Source organism: Platalea leucorodia (assembly GCF_965183815.1).
Source record: "Platalea leucorodia genome assembly, chromosome: 11".
NCBI lineage: Eukaryota > Metazoa > Chordata > Aves > Pelecaniformes > Threskiornithidae > Platalea > Platalea leucorodia.
Window position 1 is genome coordinate 1,020,931 of NC_138833.1, and position 16,154 is coordinate 1,037,084.

A 16,154-nucleotide genomic window follows, 5' to 3' on the forward strand; every position below is an offset into this window, starting at 1 on the left:
AAAGTGTTTGTAAAAAGGAAATGATACGGCCTATGGAAAAAAAATGATGACTTTAAGCATTCAAACTGAATCTTTGCTAACAAGCAAACTGATGCCAAACATATCGGTTTTACTTAACTTTTTGCATTTTAATTTACCTTGAGCTCCTATTCACTTGCTTATCATACTCCTAGAAAAGATTCCATTATGTTATTACAACTTAGTGTGCCTTAGAACGATTCCTAGTTGAACTGCCATACGTGTACCTGCCTAGCAAACAAGCAACAGTACATCAGCTGCAACAGGGAAGAAAAATGCAAAAGGAAGCCCATGGCCAATTTGGAAGAGGGGCCATGAGCTGTCTTCCAATTTCCATGGAGAAATAATTCACTCAGTAGCAGTGGCTTTGCTTTGGGATGTGCTGTGCGCCGCGACAGCCTGTGGGGTACAGATGGCTTATGCATAGGAAAGACTTGCTGCAGTCCCGAACGGTGCTACTGTGTGCTGTTGCTTAAGCATGTGCTGATGCAGTTTGCTGCAAACAAGTACTGTCTGAGATAATCTTCCTCCTTATGCAGCCATCCCTGTGCCAGAATAACAAAAATCTTTTGGGACAAACTGCTGCTTTCTGTACAGGGTGTCATAGCTATATCAGCACAACCAGCCCGTCAGAACTGGTGCACTTTGCGGCTGGAGCTGGCGTATAAATGGGCGCAGACTAACCCTGCACTGCATGGGCTGCATTTTCAGCTGCCTTACCTGGCTGGAGAACCCCATTACGACTTGTCGTTGTTTAAGGTTGGTCTCCCCGTCGAGGTTGGCTGTTTCCAAGTGACAGATCCCGTTCTGATCAGAGGAGTACAGCAGTAGGATATCGGCTGGGATGGTCTCGTTACACTGCAGCTGCACAAAATCCCCCACTCGGACATCCTTCCAGCATTTCTCAACATAAGCACGTTCTTCCCTGTTACATTAAAAACACATCATGGGTGACTAGTGACATTAGGAAGGCAGGCCTCCTGGTTAGTGAACAGGGGATGGTGGCACATTGCTATATTTTTTTAAGAGACACAGCACAACACCTAGAAATTAATGATTCAGACACTTTCATAGTATCACTTTACCATATATCATGTTCAAATAAAACCTTTACATGGAATAAAAAGAGACTACAACAAACGTTCTTTTTCATTCTAGCATTAGCCCTGTAATCTCCACAGCAAAGACAGAAAGTTGTTCTAACAGAGGTGTTTTAAAGTATCTTATTCAAGAAATTTAGACATTTCACCAAAAAAATTTCATTGTTTTTGGCTATGTGACTATTTCTCAGATACTTTCCAACAACAACATATAGATTCTGAAAGAAACAAACTGCTATCTCAGCTACACTCGTTTCAGGTCTCTCTCGTTTGTAACTCTCAAAAGGTAATTACAAATCCTGAGTTTAGCCCACAGAAACAACTTCAAGAGGTGGAAGAGCAGACAAACGACCCCTTAATATTAAGCAAAAATACGCATCTAGAGCCCAAGTTTAATGGAAAAGTTAAGATAAAAACCAAAGAGCTTCTAAATGAAGGGGGGAGGAAAAAAAAAAAAGACAGGAAAAAGAGACTAGGGGTTCAAGGACAAGAAATTACTATTTCACCAACAAACTGGTGCTCAGTAGTTCAGGAAATAGAAAACTTTTTTTGCCATTACCTTTTCAATAATTGTTCTTTCAACTGCTCTTAATCATCTAAGCAAACTGAAAACTGCACAATAAACTTTAAAATTAGTTAACGGGAAAGCTGCACAGGCAACAATGGCCCAGCTCCTCTCGCTCTTTGAGAAGAAATTATTTTTTCAGTATGAATAATTGAATCATCTTATGCCTTGCTCTGTAAGGGGGAAAATGCTCATGATACTTTACCAGACAGACAGTAAAAGGCTTTTTTGTAATAACTCAGAATCTCGTTTTTGCTTACGTTTTTAATCATCCTCATCTATTGCCTGAAGAATACTGCCTTTCAATTAAATGTCTGTATCAGGAGAAGGGGAGCAGTGATATAGCAGACAGAGTGTTTTGCTATACTTCAAAGCACGCGTCCAAGCATCGCTTCAGAGTCAGGCCAAAGGCTACTTCTTGCTAACCTACTTCCCTGGCCTTCTGTAAAGGAGAGCCAGCCACGACGCCGTCAGGCAAACCCTTGCACTTGGCTGATATCCTTATCTGTAAAACAAGATGAAATAACAGCTTCTTGCAAAGGTTATGCACATAGTTAAATTCTGTGCGTTTCCCAGTGGTATCCACTTCTTATTAAAAAAGAGTCCCCCAATCCCCCACACCCTAACTATTTAAATTCCTTTAATGCCAGATGTGAGGCACTTACTACATAATGGTATTGTAGCAATCTTTTTTCCTTCTTACATTAATTTTTTGTTCCTGAATTTTTCATTCTTCTTCTGCCTGACTCTACTTATCTGCATGTCCTTTTTTCTTTTGCTCAACAACAGACGTAGAAGACCCCACTGAAGAACAGAGGTTTGTTCTAAGTTAATTTGATGTAATTCTTAATTCTAGATCAATTTCTACTTGAAAAGTATTTAAGCAGGTGCATGTTGAGTAGTTATTGCTCTACAAAGCAAATACTAATGTTAATATAGCAAATCAACTAAGTAACTATGAATCCTTCCCATGTCAAACACTTTTCAGGTAGAACTTCTTTATTTCTTTGTTTGAAACATAAAAATGAGAGTACAGAAGCAGCTTAGAGCAAGCAGATGGCTTGCCTTGCTATCCTAGACAGCTGGATGCCGTGTATAGTTTGCATATCACGTTTGCTATGACTTCTGCAAGGCAATCCTACCTCTCTGTGTGTCAACTCTTGCACAATTTTGACATACATAGAACACACTTCTGAATTTTTCTGCTCACAAAATGCTATCGAAGGGCCTTGCCCAGCTGACCATCTTCCACATCAGCCTAAAAAAAACAGGTTAGCAAAAATAATCCACAGAAATCACAGATTTGCCATATTTTTTCAATAATTCCCTATGAAACATACATTACACATAAAGCTTCAGGTTCTGCCCATTCACTAATTACAGAGGAGACGGTGAGTCAGAAAAGCCAAATGACCTCTTTCAGATCAGAGGAAAAGTCTTACTTAGCACAGGGACTGGAGTTCAGGAATTGCTAGAATCCCAAACCCGTGTTCAGGTGAACAAACTGTCCCTCTCTCCCAACACGCATTGAATTGGGTAAAGAAGAAACACATTTTCTTTTCCTGAAAGAACTATTCAGCTGGAGCTGTAAGATTAACAATTTCCTACAGTACAAAGGTTTTCTACAACTTTGTAGAGAATTACCAATAGATGAAAGGAAGAAAAGTACTTCACAAGGAACCTGGTGCACCCCACAGCAGCACTGGCCCAGTTGCCCAGTACGATTTTTCAAAGGAAGCAGTTTCCTTTTAGCAGTTCCTGTAACTGGGAACACTGCCCATTTTCTGTTCAGTGATTAAAGTTCATAGCACAGCTCCAGTTGCTGAATAAACAGAGGAGCTTCATAAATCTAAGATGGTGTGATGAGGAACACATAAAAAGGGCAAACGCATTTATCCAATAAAATAAACAAGATGTGGCCATTTTCAACGGGTGGAAAGCCGGAAATCTGATTCTTACAGCATGTGGCACCAGGGCTGTGACACGTCAAAGACGTGACCTAAGATAAACGTTTCTCAGTACCTTCTCTCCTTTACCAGCCAAGTTATCAGCAGCACACTGAAAAAGCGTTCCCTTGCTGTCCTGGGATCACCAGTAGCATGGTAATGCCCCTCAGAGGACAGTGCAGACAAAAACCAGGCAGTTGGCCTTGAACAGTCAAAGTGAAGTCTGCCCGAATTCGTTATTGGGCTCATCATATCTGACCAGAAGGCCTCAACTGAATAGTCTTTATGAAGTCATTTCTGGGAAGAAAGGATCATTAAAAAATCCTGCTGTGGCTGGAGATTGCGGGGGAACGTGAATAAATTATTGACTTTGTGTCAACAATTTCATTTCACATTCTTGGATTCGATAAATTTCAAACAAAAACTGGGTCAAAATGGATGGTGGATGGGAGCAAATAAAAATTATTATTCTGCTCCCTAGAGGAGATTAAATAAAAGTCATTTTTCATGTGCACTCCGCAGCACGTCTACGAGTCCTAGATTGTCTTAGAGAAAGATCTTCAGAAATGTTTATCACCCAGAAGTATCTTATCAACTGATTAGTTCAGCCAGTCTTATTTCCTTGAATTACTGCAAGCTCCATCTCAGGATCCTTTGCAGTTTGAAGGAAAGACATTGTTTGCTCTACCCTTCATCCCCTAAATTGCCACCAGGTTATAACACTTCGAAAGAAAATATCAGCGTCACGAATAGGCAAAACCAATGTTTGCACTTTACCGTAGGTAAATTCGCTAGAAGGTTATATTTGAAAATGGCCCCCCTCAAGCATCACCTACTTTATAAAAAATGCTCACGTTCTGAGATTCTGAGTTCTACACAGACAACAGGTAGAATCACACAACTACTTACCCTTTACAGTCTATTTTTGCAAACAGAAATCCCACAGATTTTTATGCTATCAAAGATTACACCAGATTTGTATGGAAAAGATTATTCTAAAGTCTAATAAAATACATCTTCAATTGTACCATTTTGGCATTCCCAATTCCTTAATGCTAGCAACAGATCCTATCTTTTTATGTGATAAAACCCTCTATAGCATCCTAACAAGGAAGTTATTCTCTCAATGATAAAAGACGCCCTTATTCAACTTCTGTAATCATCTCAAGGTTATGTGTACTTTAAGCAAGTAACAGAACTTTATAAATGTATTATACGTCCATATATACTCTTTTGGATTTCTCTAAACTTGCCTTTTTTAATCTCTGTCTTGATTTTATAATGACCTGTACCAAGTGAACAAATAGAATAAAATGTAAGTAAGAAGTATTTTGAGAACACATCTGCTTAAACTTTACTAGGTTCACTTTTTAAGTTATGGATTATTGTATTTAGGAAAATATCTTTTTTTTTTTTTTTTTTTTAATACTGCCTTGAACAAAATGCTGTTGCTGTGACTCTGCCTGGCACCAGCTGGAATGAACAGGTAACTCCAAGATCACTTAGTGACTGCTAATCATTAGCATTAGATTCTAAGGACTCCCATTAACTTATCAAGTTTCTGGAAGCCACAGGCTAGATCAGCTTTTTGCTACAGCCATCTCCATCCATGACCATGTAGCTCTTGAGGTCACATGGTAGAAACCTGCTTCTCTCCAGGTTTTAATGGTGCTTTAAAAATTCAGACAGGGTGGAACCTAATGCCATGAGGTCATGATTCTGCAGGTCTCTGAGCCAAAACCATAGCTTCTCCTTTATTTGCCCTTCGTCTTTAGTCATTAGCTTCTGCTGCTGTCTGCTAAACCATTGCACCTATTCTGTGAAGCACCTTTAAAGGCCTTGGCAAGTAACAGTTAGAATTTGTTGGAAAACAAAACTAATAAAGCAGAAGGAAATGGCTCTTTAACAAGTAAAAATTCAGTGCTGCTGAACAAGACTTTAAATGAAACCATCGGCAACAAATCTCTTTTTGCTTACTGTGCCCTTGGCAGGATGGTTATTTTCCTCGCATTCTGCTTTCTACTCTACAAACTTTCAGGTTCACCCTGGGTCGAATGAGCTGCGTATGATGTTTCCTGGGTCCGTAGAAAAGCTGACTTTTTTCTTTCACCTCTGAGATTTGGCAGTAGGTCAATTCCTATTTTCCAGCATGCTCCCTACCCTTCTCTGCTGTCTTCCAGATGCCACAGACCTCTGTTGGTCACTGCATCCCTGGCCAACCCCAGCTGCTCTCCCAGACTTGGGGAGCATCCAGGGGAGGTGCAATCTCTCCTCCCTTTGGAAGGTCCAGCTGATGACAGCATATGAAGGCGGCTGAAACAGAAAGGCAGCCTTCATCTTCGCTACCTGGCTACCCCAATTTTAAGAAAATATAAGGTATTAAAGTATACTATAGATATGGTAGCCTGTAGGCAAGCAGATCTCCATTGCTGCCATAGAGATTTCCTAAACAACGAATCTTAACATTTGCCTCTTAAATTACAACAGTGAATTACAAAAATTCAGTCAACTGAAATACTTTAATTCTCTTTCAAACCACTGAGTCTACCTTAAGCCATTTCCAGCTTTTCAGCTTTTGGCAGTTCTGACTGTGCAACAAAGAGATGAGTTCTTTGTTTTTTCCTTATTTGCGTATCACTGCTCTAGGACTAACCTGGAGTGAGCGCTGACGAAGAAATCTTTAAATGTCCTAAAACCTTACACTTAGCAGATAAAGAGTCACAGCTAAGGTCAGCTTGACTTTTTTGTATCACAGACAGGGGTGGACCTACAGAGGAAGAGGAGATTGATGCTTGTAGGAACTACCTGAAAACCACAGGGCCCGAAAGCCATCACAGAGGAACTTTCTATTGCAAGAGTAATCAAGCTCTCTCCTTTAGGATGCCTGCTGACTTACCCAGTTATCCGACAACTCCACAGGATGATTCAAGGCATATAAACTAGGCTTCTCTGGGTCACTGTCTCAGATATCTGAGTGTAGGTGCTTAAAATTAAGCAATGTGAATAGCTCAAATAATGTTAATGTTTTTATGGCTGCTGCTACCTGATGTATGTGCATTCAGTCAAGTGTGTTGCTGTGCCATCTTGAACTGTGCAGAGTCCTTGCATTTGTATCTGAGTGTCTAGTGAGACGCAGAGAAAAATTTAGCTTAAATCTTCCAGAAGTGTAAAATTGATATAAAAACCTGTCTGGATGCTATGGAGTATTTACAGACCGTTATAGCTTAATCTTAGGGGTATATCAGATCCAGGCCATACATTAATTACGTATCAAGTAGTTCCTTGAACATTATAGAACTTCAAAAAAATTAAATAATAGCTTTTAGCAACTGCTGGGTTGACATTCACTTACAGGTCTGTATAGGACATTCAGTGCCGGCCCCTGAATAACAAACTGGAGAGAGTTCAGAGAAAAGTAACCAAAGTAGGTTTGGAGGGACTGACTGACAAGGAAGATGAAAGGAGTGATCCATATACAGATCTTGACTAAAAGGTGTCTGGGCGTAGCAAAATTAACATGATAAAAATCACACATATTTGAAGATTATAATTAAATGTTATGGATGAAGAGTAACTAATTAGGGTTGCATGAAACCAGGTGACTTGAGGAATTTGAATATAATTAAAGAGGGATAATAAAGCATAATATCATAGAAAATGCTTTGACAATCACGTTTTGTAGTAATGGAAGCCCCATTTCTTGGAAAATCTAAAAGCAGACAAAGTATATTTTAAAAAATACTAGGAGAAAGGAGGCAACTGAACATTGGTCTGTACCATATACAATTGAATTTTTTGTTTAAAAAGGCACATTTTTTGTTTTGTTGGCACTTCTAATGCACTTTAATTGTCTCACATTTTCTTAATTAAACAATCTTTAAATACACTACTTGAAGTGTCTTTTCCTTCATTTGACTAGCAGACTAGATTACCCATTCCAGCTGATCTCTGTGAAAAGAAAATTGGAAGAAATGTGTTTGCAGGGCAGCCTATTTGAATTCGATTTCCCTTGCTCTGTACTGAAAGAAGGCAAGTTACTGCATTTCCACCAGTCTTCAAGAAAGTTTTGAAGAACATTCAGCATTTGGAAAAGATTGTTCTGCCTTCGTATTTCTCTTGGAACAGGAAGCAGAGTTCTTGTTATTGAAATCTGAAATAGAGACAACATACTCTCCAAGATTAACTCTTAAAATCTAAACCATTTTTCATCTTAGGATGGAAGATTACTTGCTCCATTAAAAATAATTCTTTGCTGCCACAAGATTAACAGAATCTGCAGTGTCTTGAAAAAGACTTTCACCTATGTTAAAAAATTACCTACAGCAGATGATTCATAAGGAAGAAAATTAGAAGACATCATGCTCTTCCATGACTTTGCAGCTGGCAAGAAGAACAAGAAATATCAGCTTCTCAAAGCGCTAAAGAAGCCTGATTAAAATTATTCATGATATAATAAGCTGTAGCTACTGATCTGATGGCAATTGTAATTACCCACGATTTTTGCAGACAGAATGAATGCTATAGTCTGAAGCCCTCCTCATTTTCCTTTCCCTTACATCACTGTTTTGGGCCATAAAACATTGGTGAAAGACAAGATTCCAGACAAGATTTATTCATAGATCGAAGTCTTTTTTAACCAATTTTAAGACAGGCTCATGTCAAGTTTCTGCATAAGAAAGTACTCATGGCTATAACTTGAATCTGGATCTGTATGTATGTGGCAATTCCATGATGGACATCTTTCTCTTATACAAAAGAAGTTTTACTGTATTCCCCACTTCTCATGTTCCCATGGTAAAAGGCTTTCAGATATAAATTAACATGGTTGCTTTATGTAAAGAGGAGATAAATAAGATTCCTATGTGGATGCATTCATTAGTACCTACTGCGCCACCTGTTCCCTTTCATACTGGTTTTAACAAGTGTTAACAAATAATCCAAAAAATCCTCATGAATTAATGCAACATTAAAAAGATTAAAAAACCCAACTAGATTGCAATCTTAAAGGTAGGCAGAAGAGGCCATTTTGCCACCTTACCCAAAGAGCTACAATTATTGACAGTCTTCATGGTGGATAAGAGAAGAAATCTTAAATGAACTACGTCTAGAAACTTGTAAAAATGTCTGCTTTTTTGGACAAGTTGGCGAGGAGAGCAGTGTGATTTTGTTTGTGACAAGTCATTATCTATACGTAGGGATAAGTTTACCTCCCAAACAAGCAAATCCATTGTTTTCATGTTTAACCAGCAGGATATAAAAATAAAAATCTGACAAACACATGCAAGAGAAACAAATAGAAATGACAGCACTGTGTGATAAAAGCCAGAGTTCTGCAAGATCTTGCTTGTGAAAGTGTACATTATAGAAAGCACTGTTGATTAATTTGAGGGATGACAAGCAACATTTGTGGAGATGGAAAGTTTTGCTCTTCTGACTCCCAGATGTGATATTTTAACAGGGAGAAGTCATTTTCTACCTTGCTGAGAGAACAGGTTTGGTACAATAAAACATAATTTTCAAACTTCTGAAAGTCCTAAAAGCAAGAGGTCATGAAACATTTTGAAGAAGTGAGCACAGACACATGTAGTTAATTCAGTTAGAGATGACTGAACAGAGGCATATATTACTATCTCCCATTTTTAAACTGCATTTTTACGGTTTTATTTTACATACAAGCTAGTAAAGAAATACAAGTGAAAGCCAGTGTACAGCATAGAGTATAAAATTAAATATAGTTCAAAGGACTACATTTTTAAGAGGTTTCTCGGCATTGAAGAATGCAAATAGGTCCCAGGACAGATCTTGTTATGTGTTACCTTATATTGACAAAATGAAGCCCTCTTGAAAATTCCTTAGAAATCCAGGTGCTCAGTAGCTATTTAAGCACCTGTTTTCACTGCACTTCACATTTAAGAGGCCAATAACCACCTCAACACCATGAAACTCAAACTTACCTTCCCAGTCTGAAAATAGGGGTTTAAACAAAAAAAGAAATTTCCTTCCCTGTATCAGAGCAAATACCTGGTGTTACGTGGTCACTATGACTTTTCCCTGTTTTACCTAATCAGTGTGATTTTTCCAGCAGTTATTTATTAGTTTTTTTTTAAACAAAAAGCCTCGCCATTAATAAAAGATCTCAAGCCAACTTTTTTTTTTTTTTTTGTAACAAAAGCTGTACCAAACTCACCTGCTGTAAATGTAGCATCCCATGTGGTTGATTTCTTTGTCTAATTTATACCGCCGAAAGTCCTCCCAAGCATCTTTAATGGCTGTAATGGCCATTATAACACAAATTGGGATCACAGAAACTTCTGGTTGGAAAGCATTCACCACTGGCACAAAATTCAGCAGCACAACAACCACAAAATAAATATTAGCAAAGCGGTGAAACTGCTCATAGATGTTTTTAGGGAGGAAAGTCAGGATGGTGTATTTTGTGGTCTTAATTTCATTGGAGTCATAGTATCTGTTTGGATTTTCCTTCCACTTCTTACTTCCAAAGAGCAAATTGGAGATGATCACTCGTTTATTTTCATTTTTCTTCTTTCTTTTCTTTACTTTTCCTCTCTTCTCCAGCTCTTCATTTTGGATTTCAGCGTCTGGAGCACCACAGCGGCAGCAGGTTTCCTTGAAGAAATGTTGTTTCCATATCGTTCTAGAGAAGCAGCCTGGAACACTTTTCCTTGACATCTTGTTTTCCTCTCAAAAAGTAGCCTCAAGTTGAAAACCAACAAAATTAGAAGAGTTCAAGAATCCAAATAAACTCCCAATTGCTGGAGAGAAGAGTCAAGATGTCCGAAGCCCAGGGCTGCCTCTCCTTTGACCCCAACCTCCACCTGCCTAGGGAGAGGTGTCATCCTGACTCATCTGCACCGGCTGCTACAGCCTGCCGGGGAGGCTGCGCCTCACCTACGACAAAAGCATCCCGAATGTTTCGTTATTCCTGTCAGGACACGCCTGCAGGCCCCGTTCAGAGCATTTCCCTGGCATCGACCATCCGCTCACATGAAGCGTCTCTGGTTGAACACAGAGCAGCGACAAGGCTAAGAGCACACAGACGGTTTTCACGGTTCACCCCGTAGGTGTCTGAATCACTCGATAAGCCTGGGAGTTGCCAGGAAGTTCAAAGGTAAGGGGCAGAGCTCTGCGTCCCGCAAGTCAACAGAAGATTGCTACGAGGCTCAGCACAGACAGTATTTCTCTCTTTTACTTCCTCTATCTACTATCTGTTTTCATGCCCATAACATGGATTATTGAACAAACAACCCACCCCCATCCTCCCCACGCCAAGCGAACTTATGATTCGGTATCTGTGAGAATTATACAGACAGAGGCAACTGAAGGGCAGTTTACCTAGACTCCCCCTCAGCCTGATCCTTCTCCTCAGATAGACCTCCTGCTTCTGGACACCCAAAGCATCCCTCTCTCACGCAGTAACCCCTTCCAGCCTCTCATTTCTTCTCGCCCCACTGGTCTTTGTGCCTCTGACACCTAAGTATGTAGCACAGACGAGGGCTAATTCCAAGAGAGCTACTGACACGTGTACGAACTACAGATTTTTTTCTCTATGGCCTGGGCTTAAAGAGAGGTGGAAAAAGGAGGAGACCCAAACATTTAAACTTCCTTTAAATGAAAACTCATAGAATCATAGAACGGTTTGGGTTGGAAGGAACCTTAAAGATCAACCATGGGCAGCAACGCCTTCCACCAGACCGGGTTGCTCAGAGCCCCATCCAGCCTGGGCCTGAGCACTTCCAGGGAGGAGCATCCACAGCTCCTCTGGGCAACCTGTGCCAGTGCCTCACCACCCTCATGGTGAAGAATTTCTTCCTTATATCTAATCTAAATCTACCCTCTTTCAGTTTGTAGCCATCACCCCTTGTCCTATCACTATGCTCCCTTGTAAAAAGTCCCTCTCCAGCTTTCCTGTGGGCCCCCTTCAGGTACTGGAAGGCTGCTATAAGGTCTCCCCAGAGCCGTCTCTTCTCCAGGCTGAAGAACCCCAGCTCTCTCAGCCTGTCCTCATAGGAGGGGTGCTCCAGCCCTCTGATCACCTTCGTGGCCCTCCTCTGGACTCGCTCCAACAGGTCTGTGTCCTTCTCACGTTGGGGGCCCCAGAGCTGAACGCAGCGCCCCAGGTGGGGTCTCATGAGAGCGGAGTAGAGGGGGAGAATCCCCTCCCTCGCCCTGCTGGCCACGCTTCTTTTGATGCGGCCCAGGGTACGGTTGGCTTTCGGGGCTGCAAGCACACATTGCTGGGTCATGTTGAGCTTCTCATCAACCAACACCCCCAGGTCCTTCTCCTCAGGGCTGCTCTCAATCCATTCTCTGCCCAGCCTGTAATTGTGCTTGGGATTGCCCCGACTCATGTGTAGGACCTTGCACCTGGCCTGGTTGAACTTCACGAGGTTCACATGGGCCCACCTCTCCAGCCTGACAAGGTCCCTCTGGATGGCATTTCTACCCTCCAGCGTGTTGACCATACCACACGGCTTGGTGTCTTCAGCAAACTTGCTGAGGGTGCACTTAATCCTACTGTCCGTGTCGCCGACAAAGATGTTAAACAGTGCCAATCCCAATACCAACCCCTGAGCAACGCCGCTTGTCACTGATCTCCACTTGGACATAGAGCCATTGACTGCAACTCTTTGAGTGCAACCGTCCAGCCAATTCCTTATCTACCGAGTGGTCCATCCATCAAACCCATGCCTCCAATTTAGAAACAAGGATGTTGTGTGGGACAGCGTCAAAAAACTCCCATCTATTGCATTACGTAGAGACAAGCTAAGTAGTCTCAAGTCAAGTTAGTACTTGGACAAAAAACTCTGATTAAATCAAAATGTTGCAATAAGAATCGCACATGAAAATACTTCTTCCTTCTGAGTCAGTACTGAGCAAACATTGCAGCTTACTGCAGATGTTGTACCATCTCCAAAGCGAAACTGTGCTGTACTGATCACCTGTGTTTACTGGAAGTCCTATAAATTTTTTTCAGTTCCTGGTTATGCTTCACCTTGAATGTAGCTGATTATTAATTTTTGTATTAACGGTTTTAGTGTGGCACATCTGAAAGATATTGCTCCAATTTTTTAAACAGCCCCAGTAATCCTTTCCGGACTTGGATACATTTCATTTTTCCTCCAGATCCTTCTGCTACCTGGAGAGGATGTTGTGTAGGTTGGCAAGCTAGTTTGGAAACTTGGAATGAAAACTTGTATGTCAGCACACATTGTTGTGATAGGAAACAAGACTTCAATGATATCAGGATGACTTAAGTGAGATAAATGAGACATTTTTAAAGGCAGAACAAAACTCGTTTATAACAGGTTTTCCAAACTTACTGTACTCCAAAGGGTCAGTGACAGAATTACTGCAAAATCAGATAAGCAGTATCCACCATATCAAAAACAAGGAAAAATAATTGGTTTAGTTTACTTACTTATCATATACCCTGGTTTTAGAGAAGTTTATCGTCGTATCAAATCGGTATTTTCTATAGTCTTCAATAGCATCCTTAATCATACTGGCAAGCAGCACCACAATCAGAGGCAGCATAGTGATCTCCCTGTGGAAGACTTCCATTTGTGGGAACCAGTTCAGAACAGCCAGAAAAAAGAAATAAAGATTACCCAGCCTGAAAAGGTATAAATTAAATTAAAAGTAGTCAGAAATTAGACTGTGTCCTTTTCTTAATGAACATCCCCCATTTTGTGTCAAAGGAACATTAATCATTTCATGCCTCTACCCTCCTCTTCCTTTCCCAGAAGGAATTAATCAGTTGCTTAACCAAGATGCCAATTTTTTCTTTAGAAGAGCCTGTGAGATACATTTCATAATATTATAGCTACCTCATTTCTTCTACGTATTACAAATACTTTTTATCTCTAGGAGATAAAACTTCTTTAATGGCCCCCCACTGCCTCAGTCTTGAAAATAAGCACAAAATCAAACAAAAGCCAAAAAAAACTTAAAAAACCAAACCAATGTAACAGAATGGGTGTAAAAAACCCATATGCTCAGAATTATGAAAATGTCCCCATCAGGAATCCATGAAAGATTCCACAGGTGGAAGGTCAAATTATGAATGTGTAAATCTAACATACAGAATGAAAATTTGAAAGCTAGAGATGGATATACAACGTTCACTTATCTTTATCATAACGGTACTTCCTTGGGCATCTTATTGACATGATTCGTTATGCTGGGGGGGACACATAATTTCAAACGCGTACTTGGAAAGAAACGTGACCTAGCACTTGCATATACATGTATACTGTTTATAAGTCAGTAGACAAAGTCACTTGCATGCCATTAAAAACATACCAAAATTAACCTATGAGCCTCTGCAATTTACAGAATTTCACAGGCGTCTCAACACATCCAGTGAATGTCTTTTCATGTTCTTAAAAACTAGAGGTTTATTCAACACAGAAACAGAGGGATTTTTAAATAAAAACTAGACATTTTTACATAGAAAACCGTTCCAGCATTCAAATAAGAAAGCTGGCCACAGCATCGGTTAAGCACACCTCACATTTACCTGCTTTAAACCTCCATTTCAGTGTGAATTGAGTGACATTTGCTTACAAATAATCATCACCTGAATTTTAGTAATGTGGCAACTACAAAAGCAGCGCTTCTCCATCACCCTGTTTCAGAAACAGTTCTTAAATCTCACATATCATTGAATGAATTTTTTTACCTGTGAAACTGCTCAAAAAGATTTTGGGGCAAAAAAGTGAACCACGTGTATTTTGTGGTCTGTATCCTGTTTCCAGAATAAAACGTAGAAGCTTGTTTCCAGTCTTTCCACTGTCTCCCATTGTCAGGAAACACAATCCTCCATTTGTTTAAGTTGAGTTTTGGTTTGTCTCTGACAGAAAACAGCAGTGGTGTTGATTCTGAGAGACTCTGGGAGGGACTTTGAGCTCCTAGTCGCTGCCAACGGTACAAAGCAGAGTCCACAGACAAAGCCATTCACAGCAAGGATGTCAGGCTGGAAGACAAATGCAAGACAAGGACTGAAAACCAATTCCATTCTGGTAGAAAATTCACTTCATGTCTTGCTAGCAGAGGTTTAAGGCAGCAAACAATACTCCTGTTCAGTGCATTGCACGTTCAGTCTTCGAGCTCAGCACTTTCTGCAGAGAATGCACAGAATAGAAGATACAACAAAATCTTCAGTATGGGAAAATCTATTTCTGTCTCTGGGGGGAAAAAAAACCCCCAAATCTATTTTCTGTGTGTTCTAACAGCAAACTAACATAGATAAAGCCAATTTAACAGAGGCGAACAATGGCTTTTCTGTCACAAGTTCTTTATCATTTTCCTCAGCCATAAACTGCCACCAAATCTATTCGGGCATTTTTCTTCAAATGTCTGACTTTCTTACAATACTTTTTCTATTCACACTTACTTACAAAGGGACTGGTTTAGGTGTCCAATCTTAATAGCTCAGATAATAATGAACTGCAGCATCAGCTTAATCTCATTTACACTCACGTAACAGTTTTCCAGAGTCTCCATAGAAATCTGATTTGAATGGAAAATGCCAGCCAGCACTAAAACAATGGATGTTTTATTGGTTAGAGAGATAAAGGAATTAAATCTCCCAGTACTAATCCTATTATCACTGAACACTTGTCTTCTGACTTGTTCACACACCTGCAACGGCGATCCAGCGTGCAGGATGCTCAGGCTCCAGCAGCGCAGGTGTATATGCTATTATGCTCAATCTAAATGCAGCAAAATCTCAATCAGCAGCAGGAGTTCGAGGACTGGAAGCTGCCTTACAACGATGAGGCACTAAATGTGAAAAAGCAAACAAAAAAAAAAAAAAAGGCACTGGCCTTGTACAACTTCAGGGTTCCACTGAACAAAACGTGAACTGAACCCACCTCACTTAGACTGTGGGAAATACAGCGAAAAAAATTTATTTAAACTTGGACAATGGTTATTTAGATTAATTCACTGAACAATTGGTTTAAACTTTATTTAATAGCAGCTGGTTTTGAAGCAGACTGAGAATATCTGTACATGTTTGAACAAGTCTAAATAAACACATTTCAAATACATTAAACCTTTGAAATTATTTATACCTTTATTACCAGCGAGTCCTGTGTTTCTCTCTGCTTTTCAGCTTCCCCTTCCAAAAAGCCTGCCTTTTACTGTATGCAATATGTGACTGCCTTTGGAAAAAAAAAAAACAAACTTACATCATATTTAAAAATATGTACATGTTTGAGTCTTGGAAGGGGAAAAATATACTGTACTGAATTTCACTAACACATTTGAAGTGTGTTGTCTCATCAGCAAACAGCAAGTATTGTTTATGCGCTGTTACTCACTAGCTGCTCAAATAATTTAGAGTTCAAGTTGCTCAGCAGTGCCTGGGGATCCTCTATGATGTTGAGAATGGCTAATTTACGCCTATCGGGAACTTGGAAATACCGGCTCAGCTGATACAAACTTAAGTCCCAATACCTAATGAATCTAGACTTAATGTCTTGTTGCCCTGATAGGGAA

The 16,154-nt window shown here is 40.1% G+C and overlaps 1 protein-coding gene across 1 annotated transcript in view; it reads right to left on the minus strand.

Moving 5' to 3' along the window:
- The window catches only part of ATP10B (ATPase phospholipid transporting 10B (putative)), a gene marked incomplete at both ends in the record, with an annotated part of 54,144 nt that extends 39,538 nt beyond the window's left edge, over positions 1-14,606 (minus strand). The window contains 3 exons of the mRNA XM_082324030.1: positions 739-943; positions 13,069-13,263; positions 14,332-14,606. Of these exons, the coding sequence (XP_082180156.1) occupies positions 739-943; positions 13,069-13,263; positions 14,332-14,606 (675 nt within the window). The remainder of the gene's footprint in view (positions 1-738; positions 944-13,068; positions 13,264-14,331) is intronic.
- Positions 14,607-16,154: the final 1,548 nt, after the last annotated feature.